Below are 24,317 nucleotides of genomic sequence, written 5' to 3' on the forward strand. Positions count from 1 at the left end.
AGGGAAGGGCCATACTGTGCTGCTTTTTGCATCTAGCTGTTGCCGTTAATCAACCCGCGACTACCTTACCCAAGAGCAAGGGACACGATGTCCCCCTTGATCACGAAGTTAACTCCTCAGTACTATCATGTTTGTTCAATCACTCAATGTTTTCTCAGCAATACCATAGCCATGGAATTTCTACCTTAACATTCGTACCATAACCGCTATCAGCTACACTCAAACGACAATCAACATGGAAGGAACACCTGCCAGGTCTTTGAATTCCCGCGGGCTGGTGGATTCGAAGAGTCCAACAAGAACATCGGTACCAAAGGAAGACGAAGTGCAGTGCGCACCATCAGAACAGTCCCCATTGTCACAGCAGCCTCCATCGCCAGGGCGGTCTCCATTACTCGAGAAGTCTCCGTCGCCGGAACAGTGTGCACAGTCAGAGCGGTCTCCATTCCCAGAGCAACCTCTGGTGCCAGAAGAGTCTCTGTCATCAAAACCATGTGCGCCACCAGGACAGTGTTCGCTGCCAGAGCATCCCCTGCTTGTAGAGCAATCTTTACCAGCAAAGCTTGGTTCATCGCCAAAGCAGTATGCGCCACTAGATCGTTCTTTGTCGTCAAATCAGCCTCCATTACCAGAATTCTCTCCGTTGCCAGAGGTCTCGCCATCACTAGAGCATTCTCTGCTACTAGAGCAACTTGCATCGCAAGAGCAGGCTTCGTTACAAGACGTGCCTCCATTGCCGGGACCTACTTCATCGCCCGAACCGTATCTACTTTCAGAGCATATTTTATCGCTGAAACAGGTCCCATCGCCCGAACAATGCGCACCGTTGGAGCCGCCTCCACCAGAGCAAACATCCTCGCCAGAGCAGACTTCTTCGCCGCCAGAACAATCTGCATCACTAGAGCGACCTCCTCCATCATTTCAATCTCCATCGCTAAACCCATCTCGTTCACCTGACCAACCGTCGTCCCTAGAGACGTCTCCATCAATCAAGATTTCCGAGCCCTCAAACCCGCCGTGGCCATCCGAGCTGCCGTCTTCAGCAGGCTTATCTCATTCACGAGAAGACCGCTCTTCCTCACTAGGCTTCTCCCTATCACCCATAGAATACACCTTGCGCGACCAACCACTCCCCTCAATCCCTTCCCCTCTCCCGCCATCCCCTCCTCCGAACCACTCATTCCAGAGCGCTACTCCTCCCCCGCCCCCAAAACCACCCTCGAAAAGCTACTCGAATGGCCCATCCCCGCCCCCATCCTTTCAATGCTCAGCTTAGACAACAAAACTGGAGAGTTCTGCCTCACCCACACCGACCTCCTCACCTACCTCCGTAACCACCGTGAGGAAGCAAACGACGCAAATCCACCCTTCCTCAAGGACCCGGACAACATCCCCAGCATAACAATGGATCTCTCGGATTTACTGTCCATATCTGACCCGTTACCTTCTATTGATCTCCTCCCTTACCTCCTCATCTACACCCGCTGCCCAGACGTCACATTCCGCACGCGTGGTTCCCCCATCGTACACGACCGCATCTACAAGTTCTTCACCGAGCTCGTGATTCCGCGGCGCGCCTTTTGGACGCGCTGCATCGCAGAAAACCCGGGGATAAGGGAGGTCCGGATCTTTTGTGAGCGGGAGAGGACTGTGGATATTGTGTTAGATCCCGGGAGTAGGTGGGCACGGGATTGGAATTGTGTGCCGTGGATTGAGTGGGAGAAGATTAGTAAGGTGAGGGTTTTTACGCTTTGTCTTGGATTGAATGTCAATAGGGCGTTTGGGTGGGAGGGGCATGTTGTTGTTGGGAGTGTGGAGGGGTAGGGGGTGGAGATGCCGGGGGAGCGGGTGTGGGGAGGGTGGTCGGAGTTGGGCTGGGGGAGATTGGGTATGCAGAGTTTGGGTGTCTGGTGATTGTGTTGTGGTAAGGTTTAAGAGCTGCCTCGTTGAATTGGATATTCGGATATTGTTCATACGGTATGGCAACGTGGCGAGTGGCCAATGTGAACGATGGCAGTCGATACTAGGATCTTCTTATCCAGCATCTCGACAGGCTGTTAGATTCGCAATCATCTGGCTCTTAGAGGTTGTATATCACATGAGCCTTCAAATATGACAGCATCATCAAATCAAAGCCAAGACCCCTTTCGTTTAGTGAATACGGCTTGGCACCGTCTTGTTTGTCGAACCTAGGATTGGCTTTTGTGAAGTCATTCCTCTAAAACAGTACAAAATGTTCTTACATACGTTGGCTGTTCGTATCGTTCAGCATCATCTCGATGTCCCTGCACGCGTTCCCAGATTCACACACCACATATAAGATGCCTGGTAACCCACATATCCGTTACCGAACCTCACGTGCCCCGAGACCAGTGCTTGAGCCAGTTGGTACTGATCACACCAGACAACGTATTCACGCAAAATTTCCGCCCTAGTACCGTCAATGGACCCTGTCCAGTTCCCATGTTCCACGTCTACCCCTGAACCGATGCTAGTTTGTACCCAAAAGATACCAACGGATCTCTTCCTGCAGTCTGTTCGCTGTGCATCCACCTGAGAACCCCTGAGATATAGGCGAGACCCTCAACAGACAGACTCATCCTAAATGATGCGAGCCATTGCTGCGCACGATTTCGTCTGTGTAGATCATCGGCGGATATAGGCTCGGATTTATCTCCAGTGATTCGAAGACAGTACCAGACCTGAGGGACGTGACGATTGATGCTCGCACACAGCTGAGTGGAGACTTGCGGGGCGACAACCTCAGTGTGCGGCAAAACTGGAGGCTGCCATGCCGATTGAGATGCCAATTGCGAGGAATGATTCTCTCCAACAACTTGTGCTTGGGGCTGTGTTGATTGCTGGTGCAAGGGCTGTGTGCTCGTAGGACTTAATTGTTGATCGGTTTGTTCAGGTTGGTTGTGGGCAGGTGTACGAGGATGCGATTGTTGGCCTTTACTTACCTCTATGATTTTGACATGATGAAGAATTCTTCCACTGAAGTTGCGGATATCCGCAAGCGCCTTGGCCTTTTTTCCCGTATCGGTAGAATTGTTCGCAATATGCCAGAGCCCAGAGAGATAACGTCTCAACTGGTTACGCATCTCGGGTTCCATGCACTGATATCGCGGATCACAGACTATGTCATCAGGCTGAAGCAAAACCACCTGCGGTGCTTGTTCTGGAGAAAACGGAACGTAAGATTGCTCTAGGGCAGCGGAAGAGTGCTAAGTGAATGGTTATTTCTGGACGACTAGAAAGAAATAGCAAAGGCAAGCTTACTGAATGCGTCTGTGTTGAGGTATGGGGTTGCTGTCGGCTTTGTTCATATATTCCTGAAAGAGTGCGGGGATGCTGCAGAAAATTTGGCGGATCGATTAATGTCCTTGTGTTGTTGCTGCTGTCGTTTCCGAGGTAGTCACCAGACTCTCCCCTATGCAATGCAGATTGATGATTAGGAAGAGTAGTCGTTGCTAAGCCCGATCTAGTTATCATTCGAGGTATCTGAGATCGCGACCGCACGTTGCGAGTATACTGGATCGGTTGCGGTATCGGAGTTGGATAGATCAAAGGATGCAAACCAGGCTCTTGAGTGACTACGACGCGTAGATCCGGGCCAAGAAGATAGTCGCTGTAGGCTGGAAAGACGTCGTAGTCGCGCTGCCACTCCTCCCAGTTCTCATCGTGGAAAGGCATCGCTGCTGTAAGTGGCCCTCCCTCCTAGCAGATGGCGTAGATGTGGTGGCAACAGAAAGAGTTGGTACGCATGATGAGAAAGCCCTGGGTGGGGTGCCTTATAAGGTCGATGGAAGAGCAGAGTAAGTGTAAGTGAAAGAGAATAGAGGAGTGACAGTGAAAAGTAAAGAAGACGTGCGCAGCGCACCTTCCTCAGCCGGGGGACCAAAGTCGGTTAAAGTGTGAATGCGCATGAATGAAAGCACCATCAATCTTTCAGTTGTCTAGCATGAGGGCAATAAGCATGACACCTCGCACATGAGCAGCTGAGCATGCTATAGCGCACCGACTATTTTTTAGGGACCGGCAGCCATTCATTACGCATTCAAGATGCTCTAGAAAGCAAACACGCCCTTCAAAAGGACTAGCATATTGGTCTTGGAGATTTCGCATTCATGGAATCTGATAAAAAATTGGGAAATTAAGCTGTCGGCACGATGCCGTCATGATCTCTATCACAGCGTTGGTTAATTCCGAGTTTGATCAACTTGATTAATGACACTCATCTATGCATACGAGGAATACCATGGATGGGTTCTGGGTTTGTAGTTTGAATAATATGTCCTAAGCGGGAAAGCAACAGGCACAAAGACAAGAATGAGGACAAGAGCAAAAGTTGGGGTGAAGCCATGTGCATCTAACCGTAGAGTATACTGTTCACTTCCATGCAAGCATGTGACAGCATGGGGAGGGAACAGAGCAGCGTTGTTCTCAGTAAGGATCAATGAAGTTGAAAATCGGCCCGTCCCCCAATTGAGCCTCAGCTGTCTCCCAGGATAGTCTTGATATAGAGTTGGGGAACTTGGGAAGATTGCCGAATGTAAACCGAAAGACAGCCGAGCAGTCATCCAGCATCCTCTCCAGGCAACTTCGGCGAAACCAAGATCCGATGCCCCAAGAAATGACGCCGGATCTCCCACGACCCCACCATTCTCATGTAGATCTTTGAACATTGCGCCACAGTCATTACTGCTACTGCGACTTCCCCTCATTCGCGCAACCTTCACTATCATAGTATAGAATTCGCCCTGCAATGGCCGATCCATTGCCAGCATCCGAGCCCGAAACCCTCGAAGCGCTTCAGTCCCGACACCGCAAAGAGCAACGCGATCTTGTCTCCCGTACAACACAAAAGAAGAAACAAGCCAGTAAAAAAACACGGAAGGGAGTCAACGAAGAATGTGAACGATTAGAAAGGGAGTTGAAAGAGCGACATGAGCATGAGCTTGCCATTCTAAATGGAGATGCTGTGCAACAGGAAAACGACGATAACATACCACCCTCCGAAGATGAGGCACAGGATATTCAGGAGGATATAGAAAAACTGAAGATTAATGGAAAGAATGCTGGGGGCAAAGAGAATGGTACCACAGAAAACACTGCTGAGCCCAAGGCAAAGAAACCCAATCGCGCCAAAGCCCGCCTTGCTCGCCGGGCCGCTGAACAGGCCTCTATGATTGCCGATGCCGAGCGCGAAGCTGCAAATGCACCAAATCCACGGGAACTCGAGCGAGAACGCATGGCGACGCAATTGGAGAAGCATAGCCTTGCGCTTCATGAGATACGGGCAGATGGACATTGTTTATACGCTGCTGTAGCAGACCAGTTACAGACAAGAGAGTTAGGATTACAGCCGAGAATAGCTATCGCAACGATCGGAAAAGATGAACAGAGTGAGACCGACAAAATAGAAGGTTACAAGGTGGTCCGACATGCAGCGGCAGACTGGATACAAGGCCACGCCGATGACTTCGCAGGATTCATGGAAGATCCACTGCCCGAGCATGTTCGAAAGATTAGGGAGACAGGTGAATGGGGTGGCCACCTAGAGCTTCTTGCGTTGGCTAGGTCATATGGGTTAAGGATTTGTGTGCTGCATAGCGATGGAAGAGTGGACAAGATCGAAGCCGAAGACGATGTCACAGAAAAGAAGGAGATTTGGTTGGGCTACTATAAACACAGCCATGGATTGGGAGAACACTATAACTCACTGCGCGTAGCTGGTTGAACATCATCTAGCAGGACCAGTACACCAACAGCACACCCGATGTGTTTAATGCCACCTTTGTTCCCCTGGACAATCTGCTTTATGTCGCCACATACTTACGCAGTCCCTTACAAGACCTTGGATGACGCCGATCTCGTGTGTCCGTCTGGGAGTAAAATGCGCAATTTTAACTAACGCCTTGTCTGTCTCCTCTCGGTCTGTCTTGGTCACCACGCCCTGGTCATCATACGAAATATCCCGACCTGGCTGTTTGAGAAGCTCTGTATGTACAAGCGGTGGCAGCGACCATGGTGGTCCACCCGATTTCACAGGCTTATGGGTTGGGAACTCAAGACAAATTAGGACGCCCCCGGTGCCTGTATTGTTCGAGGATGACAGGCGGAGAAGCTCAGTCATACGCGACGCCCACTTGGGACGGAGCGAGGGCGGGAGAGCACACAGGAACTGTGCACAGTGTCAGACCCATCAAAGAAAGCTGCGGGGATGCTACAATTAGCACTCACAGTATTGTCATAGATAATATCGAAGCCCTCATCTCCATCCCATCCATCAACATCCTTGAGCCAACCATCGTCAAAGAAGTCACCACAGACAACCTTCATCGCTCCTGTTCCTATATTTTCGTCCTTGATCGCATATTCACCCTCCAGGGGTCCTTTTCCGGGATCTGATAGATATTTCCGTGCAGCTTCAGCCGCGTGTGAGGACACCTCCAGCCCGTAAGCATCATAACCGTAAGCCGCAAACAAAGCCACATCGTAGCCTTTTCCGCACCCTGGCACCAATGCCCTCCTCCTCTTTCTGTCCTCCCTCAGTGGTCCGGGGAGAGACGCATAACCTGCTGACTCGCTGTTTGGTGGGGGTGCGCCTAATGATGGATTGGGGTCTGGAGACGAGATAGGACGAGACCGCTCGCTAAGGACGTCTATCAGCGCGGGATTGGCATGACCCCGGTCCCATGGCAGGAATGTAGCCTCTCGCCAGAGGTCGTCCCAGCGGTTGCTGTGATCCGAGTCGGGTGCAGAAGAGAAAAGCGTACGGAGACGATCCTGATTCTGGGTTGCCATTGTGGGAATCCCGCAAGACGACGGAGATACCGAGTCTGAATGACAGTGTCCGTATGACTAGGGAAGCTGAAGGCCTTTGACAGTTGATTGTCCCGAATGAATTCAATGCGGGGTGTCTGCAGCTGGCCGACAACACTCTCACCGCGATATCGATGGTTTCACGAGGTCTTTTTCCCGGCCCAGTGGAAAGATAACAAGACTGACCACCAAGCCCGTCTCTATGCTATTGAGCAATTGAGGTAATCGAAGAGCCAGTTGTAGATCTTCGGCACCTGTTACCTACATTTGTGGCGCCGATACTACCCCGCCGAAAACGTTAAAGTGTGGAAACGGTGGCGCCAACCACTCTGGACCGCGGAGATGTTCTACTATCCCTGATTTGTCGGACGGTCGCCGAGGCCAAATGGTCGAATCATCTTGGTGCACGATCGCAATGCGACAGTGTACCACGGATAAAGATGCCTTGGACGTTGACCTCGTACGAGATAGCTCGCCACGAGCAGAATACACGGACTGTCGCATGCATGCATCCTTCCAACCCAATAGAGCACGACGTCGATCATCAAGTTCGAGTAATGGTGCAAGTCGGCGTCCTCGGCATTCACATTTGCAGTCGACATGTACCCAAGAGTCAATTGCTCTGATATCGCCTCTAGCTATATAGCACTAAAATTTCTTTGCGTTCATTTCCGATTCCATGCCCATCGTTGCACCATAACAGGCAACACATCCGTGTTGATGAGGGAGATTGCTAGAGCTCAAGGCTTCGGCTGCATGCAGCCGAGGCATTACGACACTGCCACTGACACGCCTGTCGCAGAAGCGATTGTGCATACGGGAATAATAGCGTGCTGGTTGAAACCGGTCATTCAACACTATACATCTTGGATAATTTCTCAACTTTCCCCCCCTTCTTTTTCTTCTTGTTACATTTTTCACGTTTGCGACTAAATATGGTGTTCGAGATATCAAGATCGCCACCCAGGATATCAACTCCGGAGCCGACTTTCGACCGAAATGCCAACCATGAGATTGATGTGAATGCGAAAACGGAAAAATTAGAAAATAATGTTTTTGAAGGAAGGAAAGAAGTTGCGCAAGAGGACGCGACGGTGACTGCATCCTCAAGATCTTCAACTATGTCACATCACTCTACAATCACAGCGGGACAACCACGGCCATCGAATACAAGAGAACCATCAACAGACCTGACGAGAACCACGTCAGTTGTACCGGATCCTGTGGTAATTCCTCGTTCCCAGCGCCGTGGGTTTCTCGCACGCTTCGCTCTTATTCCCGAAGTCGAAAATCCCCAGCACTATACCCGACAAACGAAATGGCTACTTACTTTCATTGTTGCTTTTTGTGCCATGGCTGGACCAATGGGCTCTGCGATTGTCATGCCGGTACTCCAAGACATTAGCAAAGCTTTTCAAGCGACCGAGACTGTAACCAATATGTCCGTCGCTGTGTACATGCTCAGCATGGGCATTTTCCCACTATGGTGGAGTTCCTTTTCAGAACGGCTGGGCCGACGAACCATTTACATTACCTCATTTATTTTATTCGTTATTTTCGGTATACTCGCAGCAGTTAGCACAACGATCCACATGTTGATTGTCTGCCGTGTTCTGTCTGGAGGTGCAGCCGCCTCTGTGCAAGCAGTGGGTGCTGGAACCATCGCAGACATCTGGCACACGAAAGAAAGAGGCGCAGCAATGGGCTTGTTCTACCTTGGTCCACTCTGTGGACCTCTGTTTGCCCCGATTATCGGAGGTGTGCTCGGAGCAGAACTGGGATGGCGAAGCACACAATGGTTTCTAGTCATATACGGAGGCCTCACAGTGATCTTTATCATCTTTGCCCTACCAGAAACATTACATCGGGACATTAAACCATCTACAGGCCCTGCTACACCACCGTCAAGCGATGACAGAGAAAAAGAGCCTGATGCGGCTCTTCGAAGAAGCACCACGCACGCCTCAACCGTACAGAAAACTAAGAGCATACTTCTGCACCTCCGCCATATATTCATCGACCCGCTTCGTATCATAACTTGGCTCCGCTTCCCACCTGTCCTTCTTACCGTATATTCAGCAAGCATAACCTTCGGCTCCCTCTACATCCTCAACATCAGTATTCAAAAGACTTTTTCTAGTTCCCCGTATTCCTTCTCAACTCTCATTGTTGGTCTACTCTACATCCCAAACTCTGCAGGTTACCTCCTCGCTTCTATCTACGGTGGCCGCTGGCTCGACTCCATCATGCACCGCGAAGCCCGTAAAGCGGGGCGCTACGACGAAAACGGCAAACTCATCTTCCGGCCCCTCGACCGCATAAGAGAGAATGCTTGGATTGCTGCTACTCTGTGGCCTGCTGCGCTGATCGTGTATGGTTGGACGGCTCAGCATGGGATACATTGGGTTGTGCCCATGATTAGCAATTTCTTCTTTGGCATCGGCAGCATGTTGGTGTTTGCGCTTGTAAATACTATATTGACAGAGTTCATGCCCAGACGGGCTGCAAGTGGAATCGCGCTGAATAATTTTGTGCGGAACATTTGTTCATTTGTAGGCGCTGTAGTGGCAGAGCCGATTCTCACTGCAATTGGGAATGGGTGGCTAATGACAATCTTGGGTCTTTGGAGTGTTACTACAGGCTTGGCTGCATTGTATGCGTTGAGTAGGTGGGGCGAGAGATGGAGAGGGGCTATGATTGAGGTTTTTGGGTGAAGGGATGAAGACGGTGGAGTGGAATTCGAAAAGTTCGCAAGTTATGCCTAGATGACTGCTTTGTATGTATATACTTTCTTTGTTTCTACGTAATGAACACGCCCGAAACATCTATGATAGACAATCAAAAGTACCGACGCGCAAGCTATACACTGTAAGAACTATGACGTAGCTCCAAGATGTTTTTTATTACTCTAAAACAAAGTTAAGGTGATGACAGTGTATACTTACCACGAAACGGCCCGTAATTGGGTCGCAAACTAGACATGAGAGAGGTGCGCTTCCGGTGTGAGTATGCCCGGCTCTCATGTATCCGACAGTCACTATTCGCTAGCAAGATCTAGTATATCGTCAAGCGATGTCAAAAGCAGGGTAGTATTGTAAACTGATGAGCCCTTCACCATGTACGATATACGCATCGGATGCATGGTATGCCTACTGCACCAATCACAGACTGCCATAGTATCGGCATCTGGCGGATGCCGCAAGCACATGTACATATTGTCCCATATCCCCAGCGGCGACACAGCACCGAATAAGGGCGCAAAACCCCTCGCTTACTCGACCTCCTGCTTAGAGTGAATGAACATGTCATAGCCAAGATAAATCATGAGGCGCTTTCCGGTGAGCTACACCGTTGGCGTTGTTGACTCGCGTCAACGCCCGCTAGGTACTCAGCAAAAACACCCACGGACAAACCGCCCCCGGTCATCCAACCTCTTCCCCACCCCCAACATCCAAGCCTCTCACACAACCCCCCTCAAACGTCAGACCCTGAATCGCCAGTGATCTACAGGATCCCAGCCTACTAGGAGGTCGTTTTAAGATACCATTCTTTCGAAGCGTGTTTTGCCTTGCGAACCTGAGGAATTCCCCCAGTTGGGGACCCACTTGCAACGATACTTAGTTACTAGGGGACGGCCCGAAGTCAGGCCGGTGGGGTCCCCTCCCCCTGGGCGGCCGCTCTCTGCTAATCATGTTCTCCTCTGCGTATATGAACGCAGCTCTCAGACAACCTAGTAGCCCCTCCCCACTCTCCCCTGCCCTTGCAGCGAAACACAACCCATCAAAAAACCGCTGCCAAGTCGTTTTGAACCTGTCACCATTGAAGCACATGTTACGATTGGAGGGCGTGGTGTGGTGGTGAACTACAAGCCGGCAGATTGACGTTTGGTGGCCATGGGCGGAATTACCGATGTTGTCTTGGGACTTTTTTTGCGCCCTTGCTATTTTCTTGACGCCCTTTTTAAGAATGCTGGGGGTGCGGGGATTGTTGGTGGTTGCATGGTATATTGTCGTTCCCAGTATTAACCATCTAGATCTTTTTTTTTGGTCTCGCATCGTCCTTGCAGTAGTTGATCTGCTTCTCTTGTTTAATCCCATATTTCTTCCTCTTTTAAAAATCCAACTTAATCCCAACAAACTCTTCTTCTTATGTTCTTACTGCTAGCAGTATAGATAATGGGTTTCACAAGCGGCGGCGAAAAGAGCACCAGCTCGACTGTGGAGATGGAGAAGGAGAGTATCATCTCAAACGAACCCGCTCCCATGGGCGCGTGGAAAGCATACTGGGTACGTAAGCTCATGACGATTGGGATGTGAACCATGTCACTGATTTTTATGCGATTTCTTGTCGTAACACAGAGGGTCTTCAAGTATGCACAGACTACAGACTTGATCATGATTGGCATTGCTGGCATTGCTGCGTGTGCATCTGGAGTCGGGATTGCCTCTCAAAACATAATATTCGGAAAATTCGTCACCGAGTTTACCGACTTCGACACGGGAAATGCGGCGGCGGATAGCTTGCGATCGTCGAGTGCGACGCTCGCGTTGTACTTTTTCCTCTTGGGCGTTGGCAGAATGGTGATGGCGTACATTTACAACTTCCTCCTCACATTTAGCGCGTACCGCATTGTGCGAAACATTCGACATGCATACCTCAAGGCTGCATTACGACAGGAGGTGGCCTATTTTGACCTTGGGACCAGTGGATCGATTGCAACTCAAGCATACTCTAATGGTCGCCTTGTCCAAGCTGGTATCGCGGAGAAGTTGGGACTCACTATCCAAGGCCTATCAGCTTTCTTCAGCTCCTTTGTCATTGCCTTCGTTACCAATTGGAAGCTTACGCTCATCATTTGTTGCATCGCGCCTTTAACAGTCGGTGTCATGATTGGGTGTGCTTTCATCGAAGCCGGTTACGAGGCCAAGATTCTTGAAAGGTATGCCGATGCCAACTCCTTCGCCGAGGGAGTCATTGCTAGCATCCGTACTGTTCACGCATTCGATATGAGGGCGGAATTGGTCAACCGATTCGACGGATTCCTTGTACAAGCGCACCGCTATGGCAAGAAGATTTCACCTCTTTTCGGTATCCTGTTCTCGGCTGAGTACACCATCATCTATCTGGGCAACGCACTTGCCTTCTGGAGAGGTATCCATATGCTTGCCAGTGGAGAGATTGCGAATACTGGAGATGTCTTCACGGTATTGATGTCCGTCGTTATCGCCGCGCTCAGCATCACTCAACTGGCTCCTCATTCTATCGAGTTCACTCGTGCCGCGTCTGCGGCCGCTCAGCTCTATGTGGTCATTGATCGAAAGACCGCCATCGACCCCATGGATCCGTCTGGTGAAGTGCCAACTTCAATCACCGGGGATGTCGAGCTTGAGAATGTTGTATTCGCCTACCCGACACGACCTGATGTTACTGTACTCAAGAGCTTCTCTCTTCGCGCACCAGCTGGAAAAGTTACAGCTCTTGTAGGACACAGCGGATCCGGAAAGAGCACTATAGTCGGTCTTTTGCAGCGATGGTATAACCCTGCCTCGGGAACTATTAAGCTTGATGGTCGATCCATCGACTCATTGAATATCTCCTGGCTACGAAGGAACGTCCGTCTGGTACAGCAAGAACCTGTTCTATTCCGTGGATCCGTTTTCGATAACATTGCCAATGGTCTCTACGGTACCGACTTAGAAAAGGCTTCGAAAGAAGAGCAGATGAAACACGTTGTAGCCGCCGCCAAAACCGCTTACGCCCACGACTTCATCGAGCAACTCCCTCATGGTTACGACACAGAAATTGGTCAGCGCGGAGGTCTACTTTCCGGCGGTCAGAAGCAGCGTATTGCCATTGCACGCAGTCTCGTATCGAACCCCAGAGTTCTCTTGCTCGATGAAGCAACCAGTGCACTCGACCCCCATGCCGAAGGAATCGTCCAACAAGCCCTTGATCAAGCTTCCGCTGGCCGCACCACCATCGTTATCGCACACAAGCTAGCCACTGTCCGCAATGCGCACAACATCGTCGTCATGTCCAAGGGAGAAATTGTCGAGCAAGGAACGCATAACGAGCTCCTCGCTATGAAGGGAGCGTATTCGCGTCTCGTTACCATCCAACAACTTACCGTTGAAGGCGAAGACTCTCCCGAAGGCACGGAAGTAGAAGTATCTGACGAAAAGTCGCTAAAAGAAGATCCCGAAGATAAGGAAGCCGCAATCTATCGCTCGACTACCAATGCAGCAAGTATCCGCACACAGGCTGGAGCTGGTAGATATAGCGACGAAGGCACGAATCAACTTGGATTGCTTGCTACCATCTGGCGCCTTATCTACGAGACCCCGGATTTGAAATGGGCGTACTTGGCCATGTTTTCCGGCTGTTTCCTTTCTGGTATGTACTCTTGTCACCACGCACTGCCGTACAACCACTAACTGTTTTCCAGCGGGCTTGTTTCCTGGCCAAGCCATTCTCATGGCCTACATGATTGACGTTTTCACTCTGACGGGAAAGGAAATGACTGATGAGGGTAACTTCTTCGCAGCCATGTTTGTTGCCCTTGCCGGTGCTTGTTTGTTCTCCTACTATGCAATGGGATGGGGAACGAACACGCTTGCACAGGTGAGTAATGCTTTGCAAAATCTCCATGACAAGATTCAACTTACTGATCAAACTATCCTAGGCTTTGGCACACAACCTGCGAAAACAAATCTTCAACGACATTCTCCGCCAGGATATCGAGTACTTTGATCGCTCGGAAAACAACATCGGAGCACTCACCAGCCGTATCGATGCTTACCCCCAGGCCGTATTCGAACTGATGGGCTTCAACATCGGATTCATTCTCATTGCCGGACTGAGTATCATTATCTGCTCTATTCTGGGTATCGTGTACGCCTGGAAGCTCGGCTTGGTCATCGTCCTTGCAGGAACGCCTGCCGTCATTGGCTTTGGATGGATCAAGATGATTCTTGATGGCAGGCTTGACCGTCTCGTTGCCAAGCGGTTGTCGACGAGTTCTGCGATTGCGTCGGAATCAACAACGGCTATCCGCACAGTGTCTTCTCTGGGAATTGAGAGGGCGATTCTGGATCGATACACGTTTGAATTAGATCAAGTAGTGAAGGGATCACGACAGCCGCTTCTGTTTGTTATGTTTTGGTTTGCTTTGACTCAGGCTTCCGAGTACTGGTTTATGGCTCTCGGATTTTGGTATGTTTCCACACGATTGTTTGACGTTCAAAATCTAACATGCACGCTCAGGTATGGATGTCGACTCGTTGCCGCTCGGGAAATCACCATCTTCGACTTCTTCGTTTCCTACATGGCCGTCTTCTTCTGCGCACAATCGACATCTCAAATCTTCCAATTCTCAACCAGTATCACCAAAGGCAAGAACGGCGCCAACGCCATCTTCTGGCTCAAGCAAATCCAACCAGTCGTCCAAGAAACACCCGAAAACAAAGACAACAGCCCCGACCCAGAAGGCTCTCTGCAACTCGCCGAAACAAGCTTTGCCTACCCTCTCCGCCCACACGCCCCCGTTCTCAAAAACATCAACCTCGAAGCCCGCAGAGGCCAATTCATCGCCCTAGTCGGCGCCTCGGGCTGCGGCAAATCCACCATAATCTCCATGCTAGAACGCTTCTACGACCCTTCCAGTGGCGCCGTCCTGCTCGGCTCCCAAGACCTCACCACCATCAACCCGCGCAAGTACCGCGCCCAAGTCGGCCTCGTCCAACAAGAACCCACCTTATTCCAAGGCACAATCCGCGAGAACATCGCACTTGGCATTTCCAACCCGACCGCCAACACCATCCTCGACAGCGGCGCCGTCTCAGACGCTGACATCGAGCGCGCCCTCCGCGCCGCAAACGCCTGGGACTTTGTCTCTTCGCTACCCGAAGGCGTGAATACCGCCGCTGGCCCCAACGGAACTCAACTATCCGGCGGCCAGCGCCAACGCATCGCCATTGCACGCGCTCTAATCCGTAATCCACGCATTCTCCTCCTCGACGAAGCCACCAGCGCCCTCGACACCGAAAGCGAAAAGATTGTACAAAATGCGTTGGCAGAGGCGGCGAACGACGGCGATCGCATTACAGTAGCTGTAGCGCACCGTCTATCGACGATCAAAGATGCAGATGTCATTTGTGTGTTTTATGGCGGCAGGATCGTGGAGCAAGGTACGCATGCGGAGTTGTTGACGGGAAGTGGCACGTTGTATAAGAAAATGTGTGAAGCGCAGAGTTTGGCGTAGGTAATAAATATGGTTTGTATATATATATTTTTGGGGTATACGAAGAGGAAAAAAGATGGGAGTGGGGGGGGGGAGTTTAGATACCTAGATTATTGTTTATTTCAAAAGTTCAAATATCTCTACACTGATCACTCTTTTGACTATTTTGTGACCTTGATCTTTTTTTATCTCCTTGGACTGACTCTGGCATGCAAACTCATATTTACTACTACAAAAATCTATCATACCCACCAACCCTCTCTCATCTCCCCCCCCCTCGCACACAATCGCATCCCCCATCGTTTCCTCCCCCCCTGTCCCCTGTCCTCCCTTCCCCTTCCCCATCCGCCCCCCCGGCCCGACACTCCCTGCCCACCGGCACCTTTCCGCCCCTAAATTCCGCAGCCAACCCCACAATACACTACCAACAAAACGCTAGCTTTCTGCGCGTATAGCGATACGAAACGTATTGTGTCGCGGGGAGTTGCGATAGGCTAATCCCCTCCCCTTGGGTATGTAGGGCTGGGTGATCCCTGGTGTTAGCGCGTATATTCCTTCGATATGTGAAGGATTTTACTAGTATGTTTTTCTTGAAGGGCGGGGGGGGAGAGGATGTGGTGGGGAGGGTTAAGGACGAGGTGCATCGGGAAAAAAAAGGGAAGGATTGTTGCATAAGGGGGTGTGAGGGTTACACGACAGAGTTCAAAACAACAGAATCAAACAGACAGTTTTTGCAGCAAGAGGAAAGAAGATTTGGGGAAGCAAAGAGTTTAATAGCTAAGGATTGACTAGGTCGGTGAACTCAGGGGGGGGGGGGGTGCTTCTCGAGGTAATGACTGGGGGGGTTTATAAACAATGAGGTAGAAAAAAAAGATGGTTGTAGAAACCTAGAAAGTACTACCTCATGCGAGATAAGTGGTAAAGAAGAAGAAAAGAAAGTGCCTTCTACATACGACCCCTATGTAGGCTATGTAAAAGAAGAAATCCCTACACATCGCCCATGTGACCCCGTTGCGTTCAAGAAAGGCGTTATCCGTCGTAGACAAGAAAGAGTGCGTGTATGTGTGTGTGTGATAAACAATCATTCGTGTCGTTGCGAATAAAACATCGCGTTTCTTCGTTAGTAGTAAAAGTTGCAACCCCCAGCATCCCACACAAACAGGCTATGTGTCTTGCAGACTTAATCGAGGAGACGCTGAGCCCACGACGCACTCTCGTACCAGGCACGGATCTTCTTGCCAAAGATGTACATGGGAAGGGCCAACACGGTGACGCCGGCGGCGCAACCGGCCATGGCGCCGAAAACGACTACAGGACCGGCAGCCATGAGCCATTCGATCATGGGGCCCAGACCGACGGTGACAACGGCGGCGCCGATGAGATTGACGGATGAGAAGGCTTGGGCGGAGTGCTCCGGGTGGCAGTCGATAACGTACGAGACGGCGATTTGGATGGCAGAGACGCTGCCGACGTTGGTAACGGTCATCCAGACGAGGATCCAAGGGAGAGGGAGTTCATTCTGGAAGGAGCCGCCGAGGCCGATGAGGCCGGCCATTGTGACGGGGGTGGCGACGAGGAGGAGGACGAGACGGAATTCGGGTTCTACCATTCCTTTCTTGGTGCCGTTGTAGCGCCCCATGAGGCCGACGGAGGCGTCGGAGAGCCAGCCGAAGAGGGGGCCGGCAAGGAGGCCGACGATGAAGAGGGGGAGGTTGGTCATGCCGATTTGGCTGGGGCCGAGGTCGTATGGGGGTGCGGAGAGGAGGATGGACATGAAGGTGGACATGCCGACGAGGAAGAAGAAGATGGCGGCGTTGAGGAAGCAGCTGTAGATGACGATAGGCGAGGTGATGAGGCCGAAGGGCTTGATGATGCCCTTGAAGAAGGACTTGTTGGAAAGGCGGCCGTTGAAGAGCGTGAGTTGCTGGCCGTAGGTCTTCTTTGCGGGTACATTGGAGCTCTTGAGATCTTCCTCATCCCACTCGCTCCTCAGCTTGCTGGGCTGCACAACGATGGTAGTGACGGGCTCGTTCTTGCGGTTGAAGTAGGCAGATTCGAAAACGGTAAAGTAGAAGAGGGGGATCAGGCCGGTGTATATGAAACCTGTGATGAGGAAGTTGGAGGACACGCCAAAGCTGTCTGTGACGACACCGGCGATGATTTGACTGTGAGGTTTGCGCGTTAGTCGGATTCTTAAGTTGGATCGGGGTAAATAACTAACCCGAGTTGTGCTCCAGAGTTCAACATAAGGTTCCATACAGCGATTGATCGGCCACGCTGGTTGACAAAGAAAATATCGCTGATACTAGCAGTAAGGAGAGTGAAGAGAGGGGCAGAGAAGAGACCTCCTGCCGTTCGTGCAATTACTAGCATGCGGAAGTCGGTCGAAAAGAAGCCAGCAAAGTTTGCCAGAGCAAGGAAGACAGCGCTCCAAACGTAGAATGGTCGTCTTCCCCAGATGTCTGTTCCGGCGACAGCGATAAAGGCTGCAGCTGATGTCCAAAAGGTAGGTGCAGTGATGATCCATGTTGAGATATCGCTGTCATTGCTTTGTAGCTTCTCAGTTAGAGGCTCGAGGCCGGGTGTGAGCATAGTGGTTGTTCTGTTGGATGTTAGTGTATGTTCGCACAAGAGTATCAATATTGGACGCCTACGCATTGGTGATTGCAGAGCCAAAGGCCAGGACGAAAAGGTGCACACACTTCCATGTGAGGGACCTGCAAAAATCAGTTGGTGGTTTCAGATGGCGCTGTTGAGAAAATCGCCTACCAGTTGAGGGGGTCATTTGGGTCGTCGCTAGGCTCAGGAGAGCGCGCTACAACCTCCGTTTGATTGATAGAGTCGGTATCAGAGACGACCTTCTTGTCAACCACTCCTAAAAGTGATGTGCCGCGAGGAAAAGCTGCGCGCGAGCTTTCGAGTATGCCCCAACCCATCTTTGCCGAGTTCGATTTATCGTTTTTGTAATTTTTTTTACGCGAAGAACTGCCAGAGCCTCCTCTTTTTCAGGTATCACTCCAGTATATAGCGATCGTTGGTGGTGAAGAAAGAAAAAATTCAGTAAATAGCAGCAGATAAGAAACCGTCCAGCAGTGTTGCCAAACCAGTTGGCATAGAGAAGCGAAGCAAACAAAAAAAAACTATCCCGAGAGAAAGTAAGAAGAAAAAAGACAAAAAGCGAGATGAGATCCTGTCTAGAGAGTGGATGAAGCTGTTCAGACACGGATTGATATGGATTAAAAAGAGATAGAGAAAGAGTGTATACTTCTTGGCCACAAGGGTTCCATTACCAAGCAGGTTACGCGTCTGACAGACTGGGATTAGCATTGCTCGGTGGTTCATGTTTTTGCGACACGTCGCAGTAGTCTTGCAAAACGTGGAGAAGCGTATGTATGAGGCCTGCTACAAGATCCATGGGGATTGGCTTTTGTACGTAAGTGGTGCGTTCATACTACTATGTTGCAGCGCTTCCCATACCTACTTTTGCACACGAAGCGCAACTTGGTACCTACACGCGACTACTTTGGCGTACTGCACAGGATACCGTGGACAAGCCGCCATGCGGGATGCGCCTCTTCCTTCAGATAGGCGAAACGTTATGATGCGAGATGAGAGTACTATGCTCCTTCATCGCATTGGCATTCTGCATGCTGTCATGGAGGCTCCGAATCGGGATGGCCAAGCGTTTTGAAATGTTGGGGAACACGATTAATGACAGTCTGGACGTCGTTGCACGAGCCGCTGACATCCTTTCAATAGAAGCTGATCGACAATAGTCCCATGATGGCTAGAGTTGGTGCAAATGCTGGCGAGGCGCGCCCTCACGCCACTGTTGGTGCTAGTGCACCGCCGCAGATCCTCAAACAGGGTCTCATCACTTGGTGGCGATACCTGAAACGCTTGATGTGCGACAGGAATAAATCCGCCGATGTTTGCATTAGCCCGGCTGGGCAAGGCTTCAAGTAGTGCTCCCGTGGGGATGTCAAAAGGGCTAAGGGCTGAGGACGCAACCGCCCGTGAGAAGTGCGCAGTATGCCGTTTGTAGATGCCGATCCAAAGATGATGGTCGGCTCTCCGAATGCGAAGCACGGCATGTTGAGAATGATCGGGGACCACTAGTTCGCTTTAATATCAATGGTTTGAAGTTTAGAAAAAAAGGATGCGCACTTGAGTCTTGGTATTGGGCGCAAACATGTACGAAAAAGGGGTGTAATAGTTGGAATGAGTTCGTGAAGATGATATGCATGTACATAGTGGCCCGCCGGAAGGAACCTAAGCAAACAACTTCCATGAGCTCTAGAAGCATACTCCTTGCCCCACGTGGAAGTCTCACACTGCCGGATAACCGGCCAATAGGGCCGTTGCCTTTTTCCATGCTCAGCCTCAATAGGAAATCATTACTAAGAACCAAGCATGGACAGAACGTAGGACTTGGACAATGTAAAACGCCAATCAGACAGGATCTCTTGAGCGGAATTAGAGCCGTTAGGGAACGGAATAAAGATGATAAGCGTTTGATAGAGAACCCTAGTGGTTTGCAAAGTCGGCTCTAGGTTCCCGAGAAATTCAGGCCAGCGACCCCTTGAAGTATGCTATAGGGAAATATGATGTCATGTGGTTTGACTTCTACGACATGAGCCAAAAGGAGTTTTGAAGCAGATATTGCAGTTCGCTTTCTTCATTCAAAATTTGTAATCTGCTAAGTTTGAGGTAGTGCAGAATCAATGCAATAGTCGTGTACCTCAATGTTGGATGCCATGTCTCGAAGTAGAGGATAAATTAGAACTGTTCACGGAAAGAATGATGCCCATGGCTTATCTTCTAGCTGAAGAGGCGTGATAGTCAACATAGACATAGTTAAAGCAAGAAAACAACGTTGAAGAATAAAAAATAAAATTCGTGTGACTTTAGTCCATCACACACATTACAGCCCTAGGGCTAACTTTTTGATCTTACATCAAGTCGTCTCTGCATGCTCAAAACATGACATCATGTTCGCTAAATACGAGGAAAAAAACACACTTTTATAGCAGAATTAGTTGGCAGAGTTGCGTGCCTTTGCGGCTTCAACAGCCTTTTCCCAGCTTGTTTGCCAGATAAACCAGCCTTCGATTGCGGAGACAATGGCTAGTGCAATTGCAGGACCCTATATTGCATTAGCATCTTTTCAATCTGTTCAATTTGGTTTCACTTACACTCCAAAGACCGTATAGTCCCCAATGTAGCGGTCCGAATCCAGTACCAAAACTGATTGGAATGCCGACAACGTAGTATGCGAACAAGCCCACATAACCACCAATTTCTTGACGACCCAGTCCACGCAGGATACCGTTGCAGTTGGCGGCGAGGGCATCGACGACTTGGAAAGTAGCGCAAAGAGGGAGGAGATTGGCCACCATGGCAATGACCTCTTCATCGGGAGTAAACAAACGCGGAATTGCTTCTCGAAGTAGAGAAAGGAACATGAGGTTGAATATGCCGACCAAAATAGACGCAAAAACAGCTACCTTTGCGGCCGTTTTCGCAGGTACGGCAAGAGTCGCACCAATCAAGTTGGCAATGCGCGTCGAGGCAGCAATACTCATAGGGAATGGGATCTGGAATGTGATGCCGGTAATCGTTCCAAGGACAGATTGTGCAGCAAGCTCAGTAGGACCCAGCCAACTTGAACTTAGAGTTAGAATCTCAAAAGCGAGAAACTCGGCAAGTACCATGACCAGGCCAGGAAGCGCGAGCTTAATCATGGGCATCCAGTTGTTAAGAGCTCGGCGGTCGAATCCGCCCCAGCATTGGTAACCATCGATGAAGCGGACGTAGAGGAATAGGAGGAGAGGTAGCAAGTTCTCGGTAATGACGACTGCAATCGGTGCGCCGATGAATCCCCAGCCGAGATGCCAAACCATGAACCAGTTCAAAAAGGCATTGACCGGTGCGCAGATGAGGAGAATATACATGGTAGCGTTAAAAATGCCTTGTGCTTGAACGTAGCGTTTTCCGCCTTCGAAAGCGACGTAGCCAGGTCCTCCAGCGATAAGAATTCTCAAGTACAATCCAGCTAGACGTGCCGTTTCGTGTTCCGGAACAATCAGGGACAGGATCTGGGTACCGAATGCCCATATTATGGAGACTGGGATGGTGATTAATAGTAAAAAGTACAGCATGCGTTGCAGCTGTAGACCGACGAGATGTTTACGTCCAGAGCCATAGGCTTGTGCACAAAGGGTATCTAGTGAAGTTGCCAGGCCTTGATATACTGCATATCCGGTGATGGAGGCAGTCATACTAGCCAGACTCACAGCTCCGAGCTCAGTCTTGCCAATATGTCCAACGGTGAAGATACTGGCTACGGGCAGACTGTACTGTAGCAAAGAGGTCAGGATTAGTGGCGCCGATGTTTTGGTCAAGACTTTTGTTTCGCGCTGCCAGGTTGTGTTGATTTTTCCGGCTGCAACCGCCTCGTCCCATTTCTTGTGGATAACCTTTGGTGTATCCAAACCACCATATGGCTGGCTTGGGTTACCAGCAGAAGCGCCTAGTAGGGCAGTTCGCTCGGACAGGGATTCGATGGCGCTCTCTTCATCCGGAGTGCTTTTGACCCTGCGCAGGCCAAGGATGGGCATGTCGGACCTTAAACGATCAAATGGACCGTTACTCTCGGATCTCGGATGTTTGGGCGGTAGCAAATCATTGTCGCGAAGTAAACTCTTTTCCTCATTGCGCACAAGCTCTCTCTCTCGCTTGGACAGATGGCTGTGCTTTTTCCACGACGTTGACATGTGGCTGCGTTCGGGTACGCTCGATGAGATGATTGCTGTTGATCGCGAGCCGGGATTTACCCAGGAAGGCCGGCGGTAAGAATTGATCATGGAAAATTGGGTCGCCGTGTCTGAGCCTGACGAGGAATCATCATCCGAAGCTAGTGCATTGTCTTGCTCGAGGTCTCTGGCAATTGCCTCCTCTGCAATGTCTTGCGCTTGAACAAAGCCCTCTACTTGCGATGTGATATCGGCTGCAAAATTGGTGACAGGGTGACCTGTCGGTATGGGTTGGGACATGATTGGAAAGGCCCAAAATTCTGTAAAGCTTTCTTTTCCCTTTTGCTCAAAGCGAGTTTGATTAAGTTTTGGAAATTCTGGGACAGAAGGGAGGTTTAAGAAGCAAAGGATTGAGAGCGGGGCGTGAGGAAGACGATGGCAGTTGTCATCGGCTGCGAAAGTGCTGCAACCCAATGCGGAAACTCCACGCGAAGTTGGTGATAATAGCAGCGCTAGCTTCCGCCCTTCGTCCTTTGAGTTGACAGATGACAAGCACGGCACCGCATGCGCCTTGTGACTCCGAACTGCCTGGATCTGCCGTTCCATAGCTGCTACTGCGTCTCGGATCCATCTTCTCCACACTAGCACGAACGGTGGGCCGTGGCTATGAGGCTAGGGCAGAGATTACAGAGCGGCGCAGCACAGTCACATGACACTATCGAGAGGAATGCATGATGGCAAATGAGTCACTTGGGGAAATATGCATGTACGTATATAGTTTGCCTTACTCATACTGGTGCCAAGGTCTGCAAAGGGCGCTGAGATGCAGCCAGATATGTACGTGTGTATGAATCCAACAGATACATGCAGCTTACTCTGCATACTTAGCACACACACACATGTATATATATACTCACGTGACAAGCGTAACAAAGGACTGACGAACATTGTCGAAAAACATGTAACGCTGGTGGTATCATTATCTGCTTACTCAAATCTACAATCGCGCTGCAACTGCAGCCTCAGACGACTACTCTTCTGAGTGCCTCGGTTCCTCCGAGCACTCGTCTCCCCGTCACCGCGTCTCGCCCCTTCCCACTCTCCCATCTACCTTCTCGGCTGCCTTCTTCTTTGCCCCAGCCTTCATCACCTCCCTCTTCGTCGTCCCCGGCTCGGAATCCAGCGCCACCTTCCATAAAGGCAGTCTGACGATCATGCTCTCCGTCAACCCAGCGATGTATGCACGTATAGCAGTACACGAAACCTGTGGGCGATGCTGTTGGGTTGACAATGGGTGTCACACAAATAGGACACAGCGCCGAAGACGGCGGTGACGCTACTGTGAATATGGGCAGGAGGGTGGTTGAGGATATTGGGGGATCGATGCGCGGCGTTTTGTCGGACGATGATGATGTTGGTCGTGGTTTCTCGGAACCGTCCATCTGCTTGGACCCCTGTTGTTTGGCCGAGGGTGGTAGCGAAGGTAGTATTGGTGGCGGTAGCTCAATGTTCTCTGCTGCCTTCCGTGACAACTGCCGGGCAAAATCCGAGGCATGCCACCACTCAAGAAACTTGAGCGCAAATATGCTCGTAGGGAGCAGGATCTTGAGCGAACTCAACAGCCGTGGCTGCACGCTCCTGGCAAGATTCCTCGGCGAGAAGATGGATCCGCCCTCGCCGGGCCGCGCAGGGCCAATGTTTCGTGGGGCCGTGGCCAGCTCAATTGCCTTGTGGTCGGCCTCGCCCAGTCTACGTATCCTCGAGCCAATGAGCCACATGAAGGGCGAGTGGTACTTTGTGCCGTCAAACAGATATGCCATGTTGAAGACGAGCAGTGAGAAGTAGTAGGCAGCGTTGACGCTGGGGTATATGTTGCGCAGAAACCACTTGTAATAGTGCATCAGACGCTCTTTGATGGTCGCGCAGGCTCTGAGTCCTTCTCTTTCGCGGTTGTAGCCGGGGCCGAGCAGGTTGGCGTGGGCGGCGTGGACGTCGTAGCCCTCGTCCAACTTTCTCTTGAGCCAGGGCAGGCCGACGAGCACGGCGAGGTTCTTCCACACATCATCGCGACCCAGCTTGACGGCCTCTCTGACGCTGTCGGATGCGCCCAGCTGGGCGCGGGGGATCTCGCCGCCTCGCACCCTCAGCACACGGGCGCGCTTGAGGCCGTAGAAGTTCTCGGTAAAGGAGCCGCCATAGGTGCGTAGAAAGTGGCGCTCGACGAGGAGCATCAACAGCGCGTAGACCTCATCGAAGGAATTGAGGACGGGCAGCAGATATCGTGGGTATCGGGGCGTTGCGACGGCGAGCAGGTAGCGCAGCGACGGGGGGAGCAGCGACGAGAGTTGTTGTTCCGATAGCAGTTCAAACAGCGAGGGCTTGAGGTCGTCTATGCCATGCTGGAGGGCGGGCAGGAACTCCATGGCGCCCGGTCAGAGATGGGCAGACGGACTGGTTGCGTCTTCATTGATGCCCTGAGATGGGGTTGAGGATGT

General features: G+C 50.9%; 9 protein-coding genes across 9 annotated transcripts; 5 read left to right on the forward strand and 4 right to left on the reverse strand.

The window, feature by feature from the left end:
* Window positions 1-87: 87 nt before the first annotated feature.
* Window positions 88-1,824, forward strand: COCCADRAFT_22309 (uncharacterized protein; the record flags this gene model as incomplete). Its single annotated transcript, XM_007709268.1, has 3 exons — window positions 88-129; window positions 214-947; window positions 1,047-1,824. The coding sequence occupies 3 exons, from the start codon at window positions 88-90 to the stop codon at window positions 1,822-1,824; spliced, it is 1,554 nt and encodes a 517-aa protein (XP_007707458.1).
* A 650-nt stretch (window positions 1,825-2,474) lies between these two features.
* Window positions 2,475-3,696, reverse strand: COCCADRAFT_993 (uncharacterized protein; the record flags this gene model as incomplete). The annotated part of the gene is made up of 2 exons (XM_007709238.1): window positions 2,475-3,227; window positions 3,283-3,696. The coding sequence occupies 2 exons, from the start codon at window positions 3,694-3,696 to the stop codon at window positions 2,475-2,477; spliced, it is 1,167 nt and encodes a 388-aa protein (XP_007707428.1).
* A 1,072-nt stretch (window positions 3,697-4,768) lies between these two features.
* COCCADRAFT_32650 (uncharacterized protein) lies at window positions 4,769-5,743 on the forward strand (the record flags this gene model as incomplete). The annotated part of the gene is made up of 1 exon (XM_007709293.1): window positions 4,769-5,743. One exon carries the CDS (start codon window positions 4,769-4,771, stop codon window positions 5,741-5,743), a length of 975 nt encoding a protein of 324 aa, XP_007707483.1.
* A 45-nt stretch (window positions 5,744-5,788) lies between these two features.
* Window positions 5,789-6,810, reverse strand: COCCADRAFT_995 (uncharacterized protein; the record flags this gene model as incomplete). The annotated part of the gene is made up of 2 exons (XM_007709239.1): window positions 5,789-6,187; window positions 6,247-6,810. The coding sequence occupies 2 exons, from the start codon at window positions 6,808-6,810 to the stop codon at window positions 5,789-5,791; spliced, it is 963 nt and encodes a 320-aa protein (XP_007707429.1).
* Window positions 6,811-7,949: 1,139 nt separating this feature from the next.
* Window positions 7,950-9,542, forward strand: COCCADRAFT_996 (uncharacterized protein; the record flags this gene model as incomplete). Its single annotated transcript, XM_007709240.1, has 1 exon — window positions 7,950-9,542. The coding sequence occupies one exon, from the start codon at window positions 7,950-7,952 to the stop codon at window positions 9,540-9,542; it is 1,593 nt and encodes a 530-aa protein (XP_007707430.1).
* A 1,171-nt stretch (window positions 9,543-10,713) lies between these two features.
* COCCADRAFT_83468 (uncharacterized protein) lies at window positions 10,714-10,992 on the forward strand (the record flags this gene model as incomplete). The annotated part of the gene is made up of 1 exon (XM_007709320.1): window positions 10,714-10,992. A coding segment is annotated over one exon (279 nt), but the record flags the coding sequence as incomplete, so codon positions are not given.
* Window positions 10,993-11,003: 11 nt separating this feature from the next.
* On the forward strand, window positions 11,004-15,088 carry COCCADRAFT_997 (uncharacterized protein; the record flags this gene model as incomplete). The annotated part of the gene is made up of 5 exons (XM_007709241.1): window positions 11,004-11,114; window positions 11,187-13,221; window positions 13,274-13,449; window positions 13,511-14,040; window positions 14,092-15,088. 5 exons carry the CDS (start codon window positions 11,004-11,006, stop codon window positions 15,086-15,088), a joined length of 3,849 nt encoding a protein of 1,282 aa, XP_007707431.1.
* Window positions 15,089-16,247: 1,159 nt separating this feature from the next.
* COCCADRAFT_83545 (uncharacterized protein) lies at window positions 16,248-18,003 on the reverse strand (the record flags this gene model as incomplete). The annotated part of the gene is made up of 4 exons (XM_007709321.1): window positions 16,248-17,232; window positions 17,289-17,669; window positions 17,722-17,784; window positions 17,837-18,003. 4 exons carry the CDS (start codon window positions 18,001-18,003, stop codon window positions 16,248-16,250), a joined length of 1,596 nt encoding a protein of 531 aa, XP_007707511.1.
* A 2,099-nt stretch (window positions 18,004-20,102) lies between these two features.
* On the reverse strand, window positions 20,103-24,245 carry COCCADRAFT_83746 (uncharacterized protein; the record flags this gene model as incomplete). The annotated part of the gene is made up of 3 exons (XM_007709322.1): window positions 20,103-20,213; window positions 20,263-22,161; window positions 22,857-24,245. The coding sequence occupies 3 exons, from the start codon at window positions 24,243-24,245 to the stop codon at window positions 20,103-20,105; spliced, it is 3,399 nt and encodes a 1,132-aa protein (XP_007707512.1).
* Window positions 24,246-24,317: the final 72 nt, after the last annotated feature.

This window comes from Bipolaris zeicola, assembly GCF_000523435.1.
Source record: "Bipolaris zeicola 26-R-13 unplaced genomic scaffold scaffold_7, whole genome shotgun sequence".
Lineage (NCBI taxonomy): Eukaryota > Fungi > Ascomycota > Dothideomycetes > Pleosporales > Pleosporaceae > Bipolaris > Bipolaris zeicola.